At 37.6% G+C, this 20,729-nt stretch overlaps 1 protein-coding gene across 9 annotated transcripts in view; it reads left to right on the top strand.

The window, feature by feature from the left end:
* Positions 1-20,278, top strand: part of LOC120947970 (LIM domain-binding protein 2) — a 30,361-nt gene extending 10,083 nt beyond the window's left edge. For 6 of the 9 annotated variants that reach the window (XM_040363860.2, XM_040363859.2, XM_040363861.2 and 3 more), the window contains 8 exons: positions 519-1,269; positions 1,359-1,449; positions 1,520-1,622; positions 1,700-1,872; positions 13,238-13,450; positions 15,136-15,271; positions 17,385-17,518; positions 17,684-20,278. In XM_040363860.2, coding sequence (XP_040219794.1) covers positions 519-1,269; positions 1,359-1,449; positions 1,520-1,622; positions 1,700-1,872; positions 13,238-13,450; positions 15,136-15,271; positions 17,385-17,518; positions 17,684-17,980 — 1,898 coding nt within the window. In that variant the 3' untranslated portion in view covers positions 17,981-20,278. The remainder of the gene's footprint in view (positions 1-518; positions 1,270-1,358; positions 1,450-1,519; positions 1,623-1,699; positions 1,873-13,237; positions 13,451-15,135; positions 15,272-17,384; positions 17,519-17,683) is intronic. The other 3 variants (XM_040363868.2, XM_040363865.2, XM_040363867.2) reach the window with 3 other exon arrangements.
* Positions 20,279-20,729: the final 451 nt, after the last annotated feature.

Here is a 20,729-nt window from a genome sequence, read left to right as displayed (position 1 = left end):
TATTCTCTGGACTCACTGATAACTGGATGTGAGGATTAACTGTCGATGATAGCACTCGATAAAAAAAGCGCATGAATGAAATATTTTATTAAATGTAATCATTTGGAGAATTTCGAATTAAATTTTATTCGTCCTCTGTTAGGCCTTAAACCATCATAATGCTGCGGGCACAAGAAATAGTACTATTTGCATTTAAAGTGAGTGACTAAGTTGTTTTCAAATGCTCTTAAAATGTTTTGGTAGCAAATAGACATCATACAAATCGATTAAATTCTCATTCAATTTGTCCGAGTAATAATTTTGAAACTTTGGCTATTTGCTTTGGTAATAAATGTTCCCGCAACATTTTCGGTTGCGATAATACAAATGATAATTAAATTTAAACGATATCAAATTAAAGGGGACGAATGCAGTTTTGAATCGAAGCTTAAAGTTTTGTTATTTACTTTTTTTTCAATATATTCTTTAAAATATATCTTTCTCTGCAATTTCTTTTTTTTTTATTCCATTTACATAAGGTTTAAGTCGACGTGGAGTTAGTGCAGGACCGTCACTGAGTTTACCGTCTACACTGGAGGACTCTACAAACAATTGGAAAGGAACACCTTCGGGACCAACCGACCCTTCGCAGCAAGGTGCGGGTCCTGGAGGAACTGGAGTCGGCCCTGGAGTTGCTGGTAATGGTGGTCCAGGTGGCCCCAGTGGTCCAGGGGTCCAAGGACCCGGTGTGAACAGTTTTGGTGGTCCTGGTGGAGCTAACAATTTTGGAGGTCCTGTGTTTCCAGCAGCCGGTCAAGGTTCTCCAGCCGGAGGATCTGCTTCGAATAGTTATCAAAATTTACCACCAGGCACTGGTTCAAATACGCCACAGTATACAGCATCCCCCGCACCTTCAGGGTCGTCCACACCAGGACCTGGTCCTCCACAGAATGTTGGTTCCGGGTTTCCTCCCCCAAATACTGGTGGGCCATCGGGGCCAGGAGGACCATACAACGGCCCTGTCGGAGGTGGCCCTGTAGCAGTAGGTCCATTTAGTTCTCCATCTGCTAATGGGCCTCAGTTTGGACGGCCAGGAAGTTCCGGATCTGCCTTCGGAAGCGGGCCACATTTTACATCACCTAGTGGGCCAGGAAATTTTGGTGGTCCTCAATTTGGCATACCTCCAGGTTCTCCTTTTGGCCATGGTCCAAATGGTTCGAATATGGGTGGTCCGATGGGACAAGGACATTTGATGGGAGGTCCACAACCTGTTGATCGATTGGATCAAAGGTAAGAATTAGAATATACATTTCTATTATTTTGTTACATAAGCTATGTATTGTACTTTCTTATGTGTCATTATATAAAATATTTCACAGTCAATTGAACGTTCCCAGAAGGCATGCGTATTTCGGTCAACCAGATTATAGAATCTATGAACTCAACAAACGATTACAGCAAAGAACTGAAGTATGAGCCAATACTAAAATAATAATATAACTGTAAAATCATACATCTTTTCAATTTTATTTTTTTTCAGGAAAGTGATAATTGTTGGTGGGATTCGTTTGCGAATGAGTTTTTCGAAGATGACGCCACATTGACTTTAACATTTTGCTTGGAAGATGGACCAAAAAGATACAGTGAGGACAAATTAAACGAATCATTCACAACTATATTGCACTGTAGAGCTGATTATATCTATTACGTTACGTTACAGCTATAGGACGCACATTAATCCCAAGATATTTTCGAAGTATCTTCGAAGGCGGCGTAACTGAGTTGTACTTTAATTTGCGACATTCAAAAGAATCGTTTCATAATACTTCGATTACTCTGGATTGTGATCAATGCACTATGGAAACACTCCACGGAAAACCTATGTACACTAAGGTGAGATTATGATAACAGTTGGAATGTATGTGAAGAATATTAAATTAAAAGTTATTCCGCGTCAGTGTCCAATGTGAACAACATTATTCACTGCTCGCGAGATGATTTACAACAGCCCTTAAATGTGATTTTCGTAAACACTAGTAACGCACTGTCGTGCAAAACCATAATCTAGACTTAGATGTACTGAAAATATAATATGAAACAGCTGTTGAAAAACATCCCTGAACCGGTTAATAATGGGATTTACTTCGGAAAGCGGCATGAATTTCTTATAACGCGTTTTTCGTAAATTTTCATTGTTAAACTGGCTTATAGGGTTTCGCGCTTTATTTCAAGACTTTGGGACATTTTTCCGAATCGTTCTTAAACAATGGCAAGACTGTGGCATATTCTTCGAAAAGAATGTTCCACGCCCAAGACATGCGGTCTAACAAATTTGTTTAAACGTATACCTAATTTGAACATCAGTCTACTGCAACACCTAATTATTCTTTTCGTGTTGTTATCTGTTGTTAAGTAACTATTGTTATGTTAGGCGTAGAGGTGGGCTTTTCGATTATTTTAAGCGAACGTGAATGAACTGAGTCGTTCATCACAATGAACGTCAATATGATTTCGATTCTTTCGTTCATTTACAAATCGCAATAGCTGTACATCGGTACAATATTCGAAAATCGGTAGAACTACAGAATAATCGGTAGGTCTGGTCACCTGAACAGTAAACCAATATTGACAATCTATTAAATGATGCTAGAACGCATTGCGCAGTTTAAAATCTAACGTTTCTTGTTTTGCATATAAACTTGCAGATGTTGGTTTTTTCTATAGATGTTTTCCAAAACGATAATGTACGCATTTTTTATTATTTCAATTTATCAAAAGAATCATTCTATTCTTGTGAACTGGTCATTCATTTTTTACGAGAACTGAATGAAACGCACGGTTCTGCTTCATTGAGCACACCTCTAGTTCGGAGCAAAGAGAAAAACGCGTCTTAGTCGTTTGGATAACGGAAGAGTCGGATATTCCTAAATCGACAATATAATTCTATTTCCATTTGCTATAAAATTCGTTCCACGTTTTTATCATTAAGTCTAGTTTTCATGCTGATCAGCTTGCTTGGTCCATAACAACACTCTCCCTCAACGCAATTTTCCTTACTCATTAATTATATTATTTCATAGTGAAACACTTAATCCTATCAAGCTTCTGTTTTCTAATTCTAGCCAATGGTTTTGTTAATAGATCCGCGATCATTTCCTCTGTTGAACAATAGACGCAATTCATTTGACCTTTCTTAATTTCATCCTTTGTGAAATGATAGCTCGTTGTAAGATGCATAGTTCTATTATTCAACCTTTTGCCTAAAATTTTCAAACAGCTCTTGTTGTCATCGTGAATAATAACTTGCTGTTTCTCAAGAAGTAAATTTAACCACCATGCTTCTGAGTCACAATAGCCCATATATATATACTTACTTACTTACTTACTTATCCGGCGCTACAACCGCTTTGCGGTCTTGGCCTGAGGCCTCAGGAGTGTTCGAAACCGCTCACGGTCTCGTGCCTTCGTCTGTCAGTCCGTTATCCCGGCGGACGCCTCCACGCCATCTTGCTACCTCAATTTGGGCCTACCACGCCTCCTCTGTCATTGTGGACGGCCTAAATAGACTTAACGGACTGCGTCGTCCGTTTCCATGCGTACAACATGCGTACCACCGCAGCTTGGCGAGCTTGATACACTGTACGACAGTGAGGTCACCGTACATCTCCTATAGCTCGTCATTATAGCGGCTCCTCGATTGTCCTTCCCCACATACGGGGCCAAGTATTCTTCTGAGCATCGAATCGAACGCGGCTAAGAGGGTTTCGTCAGATTTGGACAATGTCCATGTCTCAGAGGCGTAGGCTGTAGAATGACCGGTTGGCAGCCAGCATCCTTGCAAGCAACTCTGCTTCCATGCTATTGTCGTTGCCGACCTTTGACCCAAGATAGGTGAATTGTGGAACCAATTCAAAAGTTCACCTATCTGTACGTCACGCCTACATAAGTTTGGATTATTTATTGATAGGCCCGCTGATGTTGCCACCACCAGTTTGGTCTTTGCCTCGTTTATCTGCAATCCGAGGTTCTCTGCCGCCTGCTCGATCCCTTGGTAGGCTTCTGCTACATAGGAGAGCCACAGACCAATGATGTCTATATCATCAGCGTATGCCAGGATCTGGGTTGACTTATAGAAGATGGTTCCCGTAGTCTCCACCTTCGAGTCGCGGATGGTCCTCTCTAGCGCCAGGTTGAATAGGAGACAGGCAAGCCCGTCCCCCTGGCGCAGACCCTTGGTGGTAGCAAAAGGTCCTGAGAGTTTTCCATCCTGATGAGACCTGGAAAGTGACGTTGGTCATAGTCATTCTAACCAGCCTTATCCGTTTGGCCGGGATTCCAAAAGAGCTCATAGCGTCATACAGTTTTACCCTGGCTATGCTATTCCAACTTAGACAATCAACATGCTTTCCTCTTCTGCCCAACGAAGTAGGCAAAGCCAGGGCATTCTGATTTCGTTGCATGGGACCACTCGCAAGCGTGTCATGATCATCGCGATCATCACCGCCAGACAAAATATCACGACCAAGTGATTGACCAAAAATTCGTTGAAAAAATATTACTCCCCCGTTAAACATTGCAAGGGTTGATACAAGTAGTATCATCTGCTCGAAATCTTGAGGCATTTTAAATTATCTTTATTTTTTATTCATACATTATTTTTTGCATTGTTATTCGTCGAAAACATGACTATTTAAATTTTTGTGGATTTTTTCAAAATAAAATGTCAAAATTAAGGTGCTTAATGCTAATATTTGCACTGTTATACCTGCTATTGTTATAACTGCTAAAATTAGAGGCGAAAAAACTGACAAAGCTCGCCAGCTCTTTAATGCGAGGGCTCTGGTGCTGTGAACTTGTATGGCGTGCGAGCCTTCGCCCTCGCAAATCGCTGTCAATTGCATATCTGGCCGTTCGATCACATAAGCTGTGTATGTTTCACTTCCGATCATCACAGTAAAACACGCAGACGCAGACATGGATTTTTTTAAGTCATGAGTTTTGTTGAGAGTGTTAGTAATATTTTTCAGCACAGGCTTGGTAAGCTTGGTCGGCGTGATAATTGAGAGGGCATTCAGCTCAGTTTTGTCAGTCTGACTAACAGGCTTGGCAAAGGCACTAAAACGTCATCTTCGGCATATCATGAAGCGCTTTTAATGATTATCAGTAATGATTATCACCGAAAGCGTGATGGTCTTTGTTTTCGGTAGTTACCATTGCATGATGCTCACGACATTTTGCAGCGCTGAACCCAGCTTTGCAATCGTTGAGCAAAAGGTCTGTAAGGGAAGTGGTCAAAAAATAAAAAAATATTTTTTTTTGAATTTTGAGTTTTTAGATGTAGCTTTCACATCTAGTAGATTCAAAATGGCATAACAAAAATACATAAAAGGAAAGGAAAACAAGGATTAATTTGGGAATTATTGCCGTAATGTCCCTTGTAATTTGGCTGCACCAAATAATGAACATAAAACCCCTTTGTGTATCAAACAATAAGATTCAAAGTACATCAAATTTGCTTAATATTTGATACTAAAACAATGTGTGTATTGCAGATATGGTATTAAATGATAGTTCAAAGTAATCTCACTGGTATAATCTTTTTGAGATATGTTGTTTACTAGTAAGCTCCTGAATAATTAGGTAATCATCCTAACAACAAGATAGATTTGACGGAAAGAAACATCGGCATGCTCTTCATAAAGTTATTGAGTATTACTCTTGCATTGAAGTACATTTAGGCCCGGGTCTATGAAAATGTTGCCGGAACATCTGTTGCCAAATCGTATGGTCGAACTGTCAAACTCATGTTGCGGCAATATTTTTGTTACAAGAGAAACAAATCGATTTGTTTCATGTTTATCTGTGACATTTTTGGACCTTTTTGCACATCAAAACGGAAAAAAATAATTGCAACTTAATTTTAAAATGTTTTTGTGAGTGAATTTGTGCACAGTTTTTGAAATAAATATGAAAATCCAGAAATGTTGCCATTGAACAAATGTTGCCGCAACATATTCATAGACCCTGCCTTAGTTTCACAAAGTTTTCTGGCCAATATTTGTATTTATATGCCTGTTCTGCGTTTTTAAATAAATACATAAATAAATAGATAAATAATAATTAAATAAAATTATAATTAATAAGTTAATTAATCAATTAATTAATTAATAAAATAATTCAATAATAAAATAACTAATTAAATAAATAATTAAATAATTAAATAATTACATAAATAAATAAATAAATAAATAAATAAATAAATAAATAAATAAATAAATGTATGGTTGATATATGGTTGGTATATGGTAGAATAAATACAAGCACCATATCCTACAAACACTTGCAAAGCTCAACTCCTTTTTGAATCGATTTATACTGATTTCCTACTGGTAGCAAATAATAAGATAAGATAAAACTAATAATATTAATTTGAATGGATATATTAGTTTTTACTTTTTTATTCTCAGAAATAAAAATGTCGGTAATAGCATGGATTTTATTGCTTAAAATACGTAAATGGCAACAGCCTAAGTATGCTAATATCCCGATTTTTGAACATTTAGAACAGATCGAGTATTTCTGACTGTGATTTATATGTTTACCCGTAAATGAGCCATTCGATGAACTAATTTGTATAAGTGACATGTCTTTTTCATTCATAGAAGTTTAAATATTTGTTTTAAATATATGTTTTATATGTTGCAATAAAACATTTATCTAAAGTCAAATTTTTGCTATTTTTATTTCGCACCTGCTTTGGATAATATTCCAGCATAATTGAAAAATACCCTATGGATATAATAAAGTAATGTGTTTGAGTGGAGTTAAGTATGTTATGTTGACATTCTGAACAAAAAAATCTTAGTTGAAAAAGTAAATTCTACAATTATTGCAAAACATATGTGGTATCACTATTTAAGTTTCACGCATTGTATTAACAGTCCTGTATCGAAAAGAAAGAAAGAATGATATTATTCGTAAATGATTTTTTCGTAAATGAACAGGATTTTTTTGCTGTTTGAAACGATTTATTAGTAATGAAATTACATTTGAGTATTATGTCGCAACGCACATTGTGATAAAAACCTAGCCTAAAAGAGCACACCACTGTGCACTTCACACAACTCGCTCGTTCGTGTTAAAATAGCACACTGCGTACTTCGCTCTATTCTGCAAATTTCGCACACTGCTCACCCCAATCAATTGTGCGCTTATCGCACACCTCTCACCACGCTCAACCGAGCGCGTATCACGCACCGCTCACCGCGCTTTTGAGCGCGTATCGCACACCGAGCGCATTCAATCGAGCGCATATCGCACACCGCTCAATTGAGCGCATATCCCTCACCGTGCTCATCACTCTGGAGCTATCAGATTTTTCGCACGGAACGAATTGTACGCGCTCATTAAGATAGGCGGAGCGAGCAAGGAAGCTGTTTTGCTCACTACATAACTCTACTTCCAATCCCATAACCATGGACGCGTAATATTTAGGTAATCCCATCAGCAGGATTGACGAAACCCAAGTATCACTCACTCACTCACTTCGAAACTTATTTCTTTAAGTTTGTGGCACGTAGACATTGTTGCATAAACATATGTTTCCTTTGAGGAAAAAATATCTAACTTGATCGAAACAAGCTTTTGTAATACGCCCAAACACACCTTCATCATTGAACGCAGCTTAAAGTTTTGTTCAAGCTTCCTTTGCTGTAATTAGGCTGTAATTGTATTTTTCTAAGCTAAGCGCGATAGTGGACAATGACCGCATGTCCATGTCTTTGTCTACCGCTTTATCGTCTCTAGCCGTTACAGTATCCCAGCACTGTTCTCTACATATTATCTTCTTCATCGCGAAGGCCCATGAAACGTAATTCTCCCGTCCTTTGAACGTTTCGAACCCTACGTTCATTCCGAGGTTGTTGCTCCAGACCGCGTGGCCGCTTAGTGCTGCTGCTCTTGCGCTGCTCGGTCCTATGGAATTCGCTTCCTCCGTGTGCATATCTCTCGTACACAAAGTTTCACTGTTTGTTCGGGTGATGTGGAGTGTGGCACTTTATCTTTCATTCGATACTAGCACTTATTTTTGGATTGGGTCTGGGCCCATAACCTGTTGTAAAGTTACTATGGTTATGTTCGGAGCAAAGAGAAAAAACACGTCTTAGTCGTTTGGATGCAGTAACGGAAGAGAGTTTTTTCTTTACATGGTTTACCTAGCCAATCTGGGATCGTCAAAGCGTTATAGGTCGCCGTAAATACTTTTTCGGGCGACGTAACCCCTCAATTGGGAACTGTCATTTCTATTCGGGCCTTGTGAAGAATGAATCGGGCATAGTGCACAATGAATCGCAGCATAGTGCACAATGAATCGCAGCATAGTGCGCAAGAATTCTGCGTTCTGTGTTTTTATCATTAAGTCTAGTTCTGATGTTGATCAGCTTGCGGTAGTTCATAACTTGAACTGAACTGGTGAACCCTCTCTTATTTGACACCTCTCCAATTTGAAAAACCTCTCTTATTTGAAAATTTTCCACAATCCCTTGATTTCCAGTACATTTTTGTCCCTCTAATTTGGAAAACCTCTGAAATCTGTATCCCTCTTATTTGTGTATGGTGTTGCCATGGTTATTGAAAGATGTATGCTCAAATTGGCAATCGTGTTCGCAGTTTCCTATAGCAACATTTAAGGATGCATAGGGGAAGGTAGGTAAAGACGGACACTGCGGGTAAGATGGACACTTCTCATAAATGCATGGTAATTTTGGAAAAAATAAAAAATGCAGCATCCTAACTTAAATTTAAACAACACATTGGAGAACATTGTTGGCATAATATATGCAAAATTGGTTAAATCCACGAACAAATAAAATTTTCAATCATGTGCACCCTTGTGGATCTAATTTGACTACTACGGATCTTAAGCTCTACAATTTGTATTGTTTATATTTCCGGAAGTTTTATTTAATGAATGAGTTGTCGTGATCATTAATGAAAAAAACTGGCGAAAGAACGAGAATGAAAGCAATACAAATTATTGTTTTCTGGTGGTTTAAACATCCTGACACCAAAGCGGGAAAGACGGACACTTGGTTGTAGGGAAAGATGGACACCGAATTTATTGATTTATTTTACTTATTTCAATTGATGATTAATCGTTTTCTTCAAATACCTTAAATAAGGGTATTCCAAAGCTATAAACCAATCAGCAACAAGAGAAAGCATGGAAATTTGCGAGAAACGGCACATCAGTCAAAGTAGCAGCCTTTCGTTATGCTATTCCTTGCTCGATGCCGATGAGGCGCTTCACGAAATCCAATATCTTATCTTGGCCAACTTTAAGCAATAAAAAGATGAGGCATTGATACGACATCGTTCAGGAACAGATGAGAAATTCAATGGGATTACAAATATCAAATGTTAAATTTAGACATGGTGGATAATGGCTATTAACTATTAACAAGACCCTCAAAAATACTGGGGTCGTGGACTTTTCGCGGAGTAATTTCCTAAAAGGAAGTTCTAGATTGTTGTTCTGTAAGCTGGAGCAACGTCAGCTGTAAGTGCGCGATATTTCAATAATGCCTTAGATGCTGCATTCCACGATATATTAGAAGAGGTGCTTACAATTCCTAAAATCACAGCTGAATGAATCGTCGTTGCAATAGTCTAAGAATTGGTTTATAAACGTACCAGGACGTGGAAAGCGATAGAATTTGTTAAAATACTGTAAAACTCTTCACTTTCCAACGTTTTCTACAGGTGTCCATCTTACCCTTCATGGTGCCTATCTTTCCCATATCAGGTGTCCGACTTACCCGATCATTTCAAAACTGCACGAAAAAAAAACGTGTTTTTCATTCACGTAAAAAACGCAAAAATCAATGGAAACTTTAAAGTTTCTACACATTTTCTGATAAAACATGAGTGTAAGATAATGTATGCACATTTTCATGGTCGTTGCACTTATACAGCGCCTACCACAACTATATGGACAGTCGTTTTCCGAGTCCCACTGCAGCAACTGGCGCTGCCTCGCAAACGTGGTGGACTTAACCGTCACCTTCCTGCCATCATGGCCAAGGCGCTGTTGACGAACCGGTATGTTACGGAACAGGAGTGTCTAGGAGTCGGAGGTCAGCACATTTCTTGTGCTGGGAATCCTCCGAACATCGCCGCTGTTTTGTCAACGTACCCGTGTCTGCGTATCGTCATACAGCAACTTGGCTATCAACCACCATCAGACACTATGCGTGCGAACAGACGGCGTCCACGGGCCTGCCCACGCCCGAATGCAGAGCCGATGGTATACGATTCTATCTTCACCATTAACATTAGAGGGACAGAGCTTATACCCCGAACGTACCCTAAAGGTATGCATGCTTCACTCATCAGGATCTAAAGGCAAGGACAAGGCAAAAAAGACAAAGAAAAATTTCCTCACGGCTACACATGTCCTTTTGATGCGTTGTCTATGCGTCTCGCTCGGTATCACAGCGGCATACGGCAAGTAAGCAGTACAAATGCTGCTACCTGATACGCACACATGTTTATCGAACACAACTATTCGGTTCGGCTCGGTAAACTTCACGAGGACACCGGAACAAAAGGGCGCAGACTTTTTCATGATTTTGTATGACTCGGCTGTTTTGGACCTCGCGTGTAGGCGCAGACTATCACGACACGCTGGATTCGCCAAACACTGACGGAAGTGCTACTTGAGCCGAAGGTAGCCTTGGAAAATCCGTCAGTGAATTGGCGGCTACTCTGGCGCAATATTCATCGTTCCTGTTTATCGTCCCTTCAACGCAGCACGCTCTTCTTGCTGATAAACGGCAAGCTCAGCCATGGAGAGCTGCTGCATCGAATGAACCGCCTCCCATCTCCGTCATGTTCGTTTTGTCCTGCAATAGACACCCTGGTACTCAAATTCGCTGGCTGCAGAAGAGTTGCTGATGCTTGGCAGATTCTGCACCAGCGAGTTAGCGTTGTAATTTCAGGGTGTCCGTCTTAGTCAACGTTATTGTTCGGTTTGTTGCGTTTGCCTTTACTAAATGGCATTAGTGCAGGCAAACGCAGCCATATCCTAAGTTTGTTTGCGAACTATGTCATCCACATCATTGGAAACAATGATGCTGTGATTGACATAGAAGTTCTGTGTTGTTCATTGTAAATATTAATGTTAAATAGAACCTAAGCACGTTTTTAATAAAACATTTTATAAAAAAGAAATCAGAGATAGATAAAAACAGTGAATGTATCAGTTGTGCAGAATACTATTTCACATCTTCGTATATTTTTTTCACTTTTTTTAACGCGTTTTTACATGACTTATGACGAAAAAACAAATTTATGGTCGCACCATAACTATAAAGACATTTTGAAAAACAGGTTTTATGTGCTAACTAACGCATTTAAAAATCGTTCAAAAATATAAATAACATATTCTAGAAAGGTTTTATAAAAATACATTTTTGAACAATTTTTAAAAAGTGTTTTTATAACTTATTTGAAGGTTTTATAAGTTTTGTAAGAGTATTTATCAAAATATTTTTTTAAATACCAACAAATTTAACAAAAAAGTTATTTTTTCACCTGTAATGATTGTTTTGAAAATGCAAACCAAAGTATGTAAAAAGATTTTCAAAAATTATTTTCAAATTGCCATGAGAACCTTATCAATTTTGTGAACAACGGTTCAAAACTGTTTCGATCAAACAAAAGCGACACAAAAACCTCAACAACGAATTTTTACATACACAGTTAAGGAATGTAATCCTAGTCTGATATATTTTTCCTCCCACCACCCTCTTCACCATTGATGTTCTCTTAGACCAGGGGTCTCCAAACTACGGCCCGCGGGCCGCATGCGGCCCTCAAGAGCTTAAAATGCGGCCCCGATGACTTTGCCAGATTTAGAATTAATATTAGGTTATTTTGACTTTTTCAAAAGAATTTGTATTTTTTTACATTTCTTAGACAAAAATCAAACTTTAGTAACACGAATCGTTAGTATTTTGTAATAAAAAATCGTTAGTATTTTGTTATAAAAATGAGATTTAAACGTTCACTCATCAATTATAGGTAACATTAAATGGCCCTCAACATAGTGATTTTTTAAGCAATGCGGCCCGCGGGCTGAAAAGTTTGGAGGCCCCTGTCTTAGACCACTAAAAAGGCGCCCGTAAATGTTTTGGAGGAAGTGCAGACGAACACGATTATCAATTGCAATGGGCCTAGAGTATTACTCTTTGCACATATAATTACCGGCATTACAAATACTTATAGTTACTATAGTTGTAACTAGTATTCTGCACAACTCATACTTTTCTTCTTCTTATCCCGCGCTACAACCGCTTTGCGGTCTTGGCCTGCCTCAGGAGTGTCCGAAACCGCTCACGGTCTCGCGCCTTCGTCTTCCAGTCCGTTATCCCGGCCTTAATGGCGGACGCCTCCACGCCATCTTACCACCTCAATTTGGGCGTACCACGCCTCTTCTGTCCTTGTGGACGGCCTAAAAAGACTTTACAACTCATACATTCACTGTTTTTATCTATCTCTGATGGATTTTCCACAAATCGCGAAAAACGACTGTCCATTTGTTGTGGTAGGCGCTGTATATCCCTAGATTTTTACCATTTCCCTTAACGTGTCCGTCTTTACCTACCTTCCCCTACTAAATGTTATGTCTCTTTCATGTTTGTACGGACCTTTCATTCACTTTCAATCGCTGTAATTTAAATACCCCTCTTTCGACAGTCCCATCGTCTCTCAAATAAGAGAGAGTTGACTGTACTAACAACATTAAATGAAAACACTTAAAACACGTTTTCCATGTAGCAACACCAAAATAAAATTTCCTTAACAACGTGTTTAAATTTCTTTTATTTTATTCTTTTTTTTACCACTGAGGCGAGATTTTCAATAATTTTGCATGCAATTTCAAGATTTGCGTCCAAGCGGATTTCACACATTCAGGCGAATTACATGATTTTGCGTTAGAACTCAAGACCGCAGGATACTTTAATGAATCAACGTGAGTCAATCGTAGGACTGCGGAACGATACGTGAAAAGGTAGACGATATCGGGATTTGCGGATTTGCATCGCAAGACTGTGGCACACTTTTTCGGGTACATTATCGTACACCAAGGACATACAGCTTCGAATTTTAAATTTTTATTAGTGATGCACCCTCTTAAAATATGACTATTCATAAAATGCACTAATAAGATTTTATTTTACAATGATTTATTTCCCAGGTACTCACTGAAGGAAGACTTATTCTGGAATTTACGTTTGATGATTTGATGCGGATAAAATCTTGGCACATGGCAGTTCGAACCCATCGAGAATTGATACCCCGATCAGTAATTGCTCTCCACAGTCCTCAACCAGATCCTGCAATGCTTGAACAGATGTCGAAGAACATTACTAGACAAGGAATCACCAATTCAACATTAAATTATCTGCGCGTGAGTGGTGATGTTTACATGAACTCCTATATGCCACTTGATTCAATTCGGATTCTGCCTACCTTTACTTTAGGAATACCTATATTTCTTTTAGTTGCATTTTTGCTATAAGGATGTTGTCAGGTTGAAGCAACAGCCAATAATTGGTTGAATTTACATTCATTACTAACATAAGTGAATTAATTGCCGATAAGCGCACTCTGCCGATCTGGTGGTACAGTCGTCAACTTGCACGACAACATGCCCGTCATGGGTTCAAGCCCCGAATAGACAGTGCTCCCATACGTAGGACTGACTATCCTGCTATGGTAACAATAAGTCACTGAAAGCCAAGCTCACTTCACTAGTGGGTACAGGCAGGTCTGGACCGACAACGGTTGTTGTGCTAATGAAGAAGAAGAAGAAGCGCACTTTACATTAATTACTAAATTTATGATTACAATTCAAGAAGTGGTAAACACAAATAACAAATTATATTGCTGATTACCATGCGTTTAGGCGGTATGCTAAATTGCATCGAGCACTGCAGCATGAAGCCAAAATCGATGGAATGCGATGCTATTCGACGTATAGTCGAATACAAATATAATCTGTTTCACGGTGAATATTTTCACGAAGTGTAAAAAAATGGCATTTCATCGAATGTCATCGCACCGTACAGGATGTGCAAGCACACAAGTAAAGGTCACTTGAGACTTCGCGTGAAAGTGAATATGAAATTTTGGTTTTTTGGATACATTTCATTGAATATTTATCAGAATATAGATTATAGTACACCAAAAGAAAAGATATTCAATACCTCAACTATTGAGACTATTATACATGCTAAAATAATTAATTAAATTCATTTCCTCATTATTCCCCGAATACCATTATTTTCCTTTCTGTTGGTATACGATAAGCTATATTCTAATAAAAATTAGTTGAAATATACCAGAAAAACTCAAAATTCACGTTCAATTTCACTGGGACTCTACGAATTAAGCCCGCGTTAAAGTGCTTCATCAAATTCCACCATGTTGGTTTCGACTATTTCTTCACGCTTCATGGCACGAAATTGTAAGGAAACTGCCAGACACACCGAAAAAAAGCGTGATGAAAAAAATTACAGATGAAATGTAACGCATTGTACGCTCTTTTTTCGATCGACCGATTTCCGGTCCGACAGGTCCACGCGTTGGCGAGCGAAAACCTAACGAAATTGCTGTAAGCATGCTTCTGCATTGCCAAATATCAATTTAACACAAATTAAATCGAAGTATTCCTATTATTCTCTTCAAAATTGAGGAAAACAAAACCCACTTTTTGTTTGTTTACAATAACAAGCGTTACTTTTCAGTTGTCGTTGCGGTGGTTTTTAGGTGTGTCTTGCAGCGGTATAATTGTATTCCTAAATGCACAGTTAAAGAAAACAATTTGTTTCCTTGTAAAAATTGTTTAATTCGTAAAAATACAAAGAATTGAGTCTCATGAAATAATAATTGTGGTAATTGATTGTGCAACATCAATATTCTTATGTGACACATATAACTTTAACTTTAGTGTTAATGTTTACGCTTTGGCCTAACCAGAAGCAAATTATTTTTAAACTTATTTTATTCTGTACAATTTACGTTTTTCTTTTTCACCCTATTTCATTGATGCTATGAACAACAACTTTGGTGATAACCATTACGATTCGTCAGTTGTGTGTGATACTGGAACCAATGCAGGAGTTGATGTCTAGACATAAAGCATATGCACTAAGCCCCCGGGATTGCCTGAAAACGACATTGTTCCAAAAATGGCAACGGATGGTCGCACCGCCGGGTAAGAAAGGAGGTACTTCTTTATGCATAGTCTGTGTCCATTATAATGCCAATAATAATAGAAAAGTCCATTATAATGTGACAAGGTTCGAACATTCTACTTTTATATGTAGGCAACCTATCTTATAAGTATCTCAAAATAAATAAACCATTAATATAGAACAAATAGCTCATTTCAGTGAAATCTCTCTAAGGCTGGAAATAGACGAACCAAAATTTTCGCGATGCTGTGAAAATTGCGTATGGCTGGTACTGTCAATTTTTTTAAAAACTTTGACAGACAGGCGAGATAATCGCGGTTCGTTTACGGGCTCTTCCGAGGTGTGTTGACGATTGAATGTGCCAAGATGAAATAAAAATACAACATACGTATCTCGACACGAGTTTTGAAACGAATCCTCCAGAAAAAGTAAAAATAATCGGTTCGCGCTACTGCGAAAATCTCAACAATATCGAAGTTTGGATATCTCTGCGAAACAGCAGGCGCAATTGAAGACGCGCAAGATTTGACAGCCCAGCTGTTCTACAACTGTTATAAACAAGGCGCGAATTTCGCAGTACCACGAAGATATCGGTTCGTGTATTTCCGCCCTAAGACGAATCTTCAAGGGACCGTCAGTTTAGAGAGATATTCATCTAACTGTAATGCCACACGAGGTGAAATATACAGTGAAATAAGCTATCTGACAGGTGAAATATCTGACAGCTAATGCTAAAGGGTTGGGGGAGATATATCATCCGCTTTCGATAATCAATCAAAAACAGTATCTACTGAAGCGGAACTAAAGTGTATGTAGACCAGATGTTTCATAGCATGTTTTTATTACCAAATTTGAAAGTCTCTTTTTTACAGCACGGGTAAAACTTTTTATGCTAACAAGCTTTCTGGCGATTTGACGAATTCACAAACACTTTTGAAATCTTGGTTCCATGCTCTAAAAGTTCTTCAAAACACATAAAATTGTAAGCTAAACCAAACCGAACAAATTTTAATCTTTTTTTATTCACGCAACTAATATATTCAATGAGGAGATCAATGTCTATTACGTGTGTTGTGCTCTGCTAAGAAAAGTGATCGGTTCATATGTAAATTTGTTTCACCCGTTCTTCCAAGGGAGGATTTTTTTTTATATACAAATTAGTAGTCAATTTATATGGGACGAGACCACCAGGTATATATAATAAATAGTTCATTTCGCTGTATATTTCACCCCGTGTGGTCGTACGGTTAGCTAAAACTAATGAAAGTGTTGAAGCTATGAAACTATCAATGAAAGCTTCTTTTGACCAATATTTTTGTAAAATGTCATTTAAAAAATCTACTTAGAGAATTGATGTTGCCAAATCGCATATGCAGCCTAGAGAATATTCTTAGGGTCACATCATATTCATAGAAGAATTAATTAGCATTAGGTTCGGGGTCTATGAACATGTTGCTTCAACATTTGTTCATTTCGGAATTTTTCTGTTTATTTCAAAAATTGTGCACGCATTCGCTCACAAACACATTTTTAAATTAACTTGAAATTATTTTCTATTCGTTTTGATATGGAAACAACTCCGAAAAATGTTCCCACAACCTTCGTCCAGACGATTTTGCAATAAATGTTCCCGCAACATTTTCATAGATATGGGCCTTAATAATACTATTCAAAATATTATTCTTATTAACGATACTGAGCACATCGAGCTACACTGAGGAAGCATGTAATTCAACTTTCATGTTATACCGATACGTAATAAAACGAGAGCGCGATCCAATCACATGGCAGGTACCATACCATGTGGGTCGAATCTCCCATTACTGGACATACTGATTATTTTAGTATGGATGTATCAATTGGTCGCAGATATTACAAAATTAAATTGGAACTGTAAATCATAAATTATATAAATTTGTTTAACCCTAACTCTAATGTTTTTAGAAAACTTAACCGCTGGCCTCAGTGACTTATTTTTTTAATTTCAAACATTGGAAAATACATTCACTTTTCCACTAGCGTTGCGTAGTTTATTGATGGTCTTCTATGGACCAGTCGCGCTTGTGCTAATACTGGTACATTTAATATTTGGTAGGTTTTTATTAAAAAACATTCTAATTTAATATTTCTTCACGTTCAATTTAGATGCTCAACGTCCAGCAAATAAGAGACGAAAACGTAAAGGTTCTAGCTCTGGTGCTGGAGCTGGGAACACCGGGCCCCAAGTTCCCAGCAAGAAGCGATCACCGGGCCCAAATTTTTCTCTGGCGTCTCAGGTAGTGAGTTGATTTTCTGGATTTTTTTCATTGTGATATGCCAGAAGATAGAATTTTATAAGTTTAATAAGGTAATATAATTCTAATGCACATGATTATTTTTATTTCATTTTCTATGTTTCTGCCTTATGTCATGTGTGCGATCGCATCGCATCGGATTGTGCAAAGGATGTCATGGTGGTGGGTGAACCATCTCTTATGGGAGGTGAGTTTGGGGATGAAGATGAACGATTGATCACTAGGCTTGAAAACACGCAATACGACGCTTCGAACAATCTTGAGCACGATGGTCATAATGCATTTAGCGGCGGCAGCGGAGGTGGAGGCGGCCACAATGATGGAGGTCCAATGAGCGGAGGACCTACTTCATGGCAGGTGGATCGAGGAGGCGGCGGAAGTACAGTAAACAACGCCGGTTCAGGTGGTCCGGAGGGCGGTAAAAAGAGTCCTTCCGTTTCTCAGTGACAAATGTAAAATCCAATGCACTCAACTCTACAAATTTTCGTGGCGTACAGCGTGCGATTGATTTTGCATGTGCATTGGTTCATCACTGCAGCAATTCTCAAACTTTGCAAGAGTAAGTAAATAAGTAGGAAAATGAATATCTGCTGCTTCTCAATAGAGTTCAGGAAATCAACAAAAATTCTATATTTCCTCAACGAGAGTAAATCTAGCAAAGGGAACAAGAGCATGAGCTAATGGCTTACTAACTGGAGGTACACAATTACTGACGAATGAAATTTTGATGTCAACGATGTTTTTTTTTTCAACAAGTATGTTATTAGTCGCGGTCAGCTTCGCAGTTTTTGTTTGTTATTCCTCATTAATTATCTACATTAATTTAATGCAACATAATTTGGATTATATCACTCGACACGTTTTCTTCTGGACATGCAGCTATGGTGCAATAGAATTATTTGCTCTCTTTCTAAGAGTGAAAAAAATTAGGCTTCAAATTGTTCAGGAAAGTTGAAGAGATTGTGAAAGCTTCTGCCGCGTTACCAAACTTTTACTTTAATATATTCTTTTTTCGCAGTACAGCTCGACAAATTTAGCAAATCGTGTACGGTCGATTGCGTCTACATATTATCGTGTATTATCACTGAATTAATGATGTGTGATGCAAAGAAAGGAAAATAAATCAGGAATTGCCGTCTTAATTGTTTTATAATAGCCTATTATTAATTACGATACATAAAGAACACAGACGAACTCAGATAGGTTATTGATCATTACTGTGAAGAACATTTGAGTGTGTTCAACAGAAAAAAGATAGCTAGCGTATAGGTGCAGCTATCTACACTCTACCGAAATGTTTTACTTCTAGTGCAAGTAAATCTCTCTAGCACAAGAAACAATGGTGGGTCACTACTCTACTCTTAGAGAGATAAAGTTAGAAAAGTATATACATAATGTGAATAAAAAACTGCTAATTGTGTAATTTCAACTAATAATAATTTAATTGATAATGGATAGAATAAGTAACGTTCTTACAAAAAAGGATGTTTGAATAGAAATATCTTATTTGTGCATTCTGTCTCACTCTATCTGCATCTTTTTTGAGCTTCTAGTATATTCATAACTGTCGATTTGTCTTCTTTAATTTTAGTTTTTTTAAAATACAGTATCATAGTTGTGCATAAACAGAACCATATTAATTTGTGCTCATGTACGCATACCGCTGGGATACGAATAACAAGCAAATAATTAAATTTGTGTCTACTGTAACCATTTGTTATTCATATAAAAACTGATATTTTTGCAATCAATTTGGTACGCCTAATTTTCCTTGAATTAAATGATTTATAGAAATTGGCTATACTATTTTATACAATTTGGTTAATTTAAAAACACGTGGGTCGTCATATGCACATTTGACGCACTATACACAATTGATGCTGTGGAAAAATATTAGACCCAGACATTTGAAACTATTTGTATAAATAAAAATCTGCTTAGGGGGAAAGTGTACGCTCGGAAATTAGCACTTGATTGAAAGCAGATTATGGAATGTTGTATTGATGTGTTATTTTACATCATTTTTTGAGCGTTTTATTAGTTGATTATTATATTTCATACATACGCACGTTTTACATTAAATGCCAATATTATAAAAAATAGAGAGGGATTTATCATTGTACCATATTTCACCACTTTTGATCGAAGCTGTGTTTCATCTCACCAATTTAGTTGTCAAAAGAGCGAATTAAAAAGTTGCGGACTATCGAGCGTGCACTTAGTTTCAAAACCTTTGTCACACACAAATGAACTACTATAACGCATCTCACATGCAGTTGTCTTATTGAGTAGATTGTAAATAGTTTTTAAATGCATTAAATGAAAAAAAAAAAATGGAATTAAAGATATCTGATCCGATAATGGCTGGAAAACTGTCGCTAATTTATTTCCATACTCTAACATAGCTGGAGACATCACTCTAATGGCATGTATAATAAGCAAAAGGGAGGTGTATATACGTGAAGAAATATCCCATGAGATAACGAGCTAGATCCAAACAATTCATCTTTTTTTTTTTATATTGCCATGGTATTTTACCTGGAATTAGATTTCATACTGAAACATGCAAAGATCAATCTCAAATTGGAAATTTTCTTGTAAAATTGATTGAATAACCTTGTCCATTATGAAATCATCTAATGGAAATCTATTCTTATTCTGAGTAATCAAAGGATCTAATGATCGAAAATCAATCGTTGAAAATAGATGGTGCGAATAAATAAAAAAATGTGTTAAGTAACATAACTCAAGATGCTTTCGGAACTATTAATGAATTTTACGATTGAGAACTCAAGGTACAACATACAAGTATGCTAAATTGTGTACTAAATGTACCAAGCATACTTCTACTACATGCAGATTACAATGATGGTTTTAGTTTTAGCTCATATTTATTTCTGAATAATTTGAGAGATTAAATTTTATAATCAAAAGCTAGGTTATTACATTTCCCAACAAGTGAATAAAATTTCCAGCCATATTTTACACTTTTTACATACTATATTATAATCCCTTCCTTTCCCACAGACGTTAACGTGAAATGATCGAGAATGTCAATGAAAGTTATATACAGAGTTAAATTTGGTAAGAAACAATATGATTCGTTGGGAAATCCAATTATCTATCGGTTGGAGCAGGTATGTCAAACTGGCGGCCCGCGGGCCGCATGCGGCCCTCGTCAATGCTGAATGCGGCC

Source organism: Anopheles coluzzii, chromosome 2 (assembly GCF_943734685.1).
Source record: "Anopheles coluzzii chromosome 2, AcolN3, whole genome shotgun sequence".
Taxonomy (NCBI): domain Eukaryota; kingdom Metazoa; phylum Arthropoda; class Insecta; order Diptera; family Culicidae; genus Anopheles; species Anopheles coluzzii.
The sequence above is the reverse complement of the archived record's forward strand: the minus strand, read 5'-3'. Positions and strand labels throughout refer to the sequence as shown.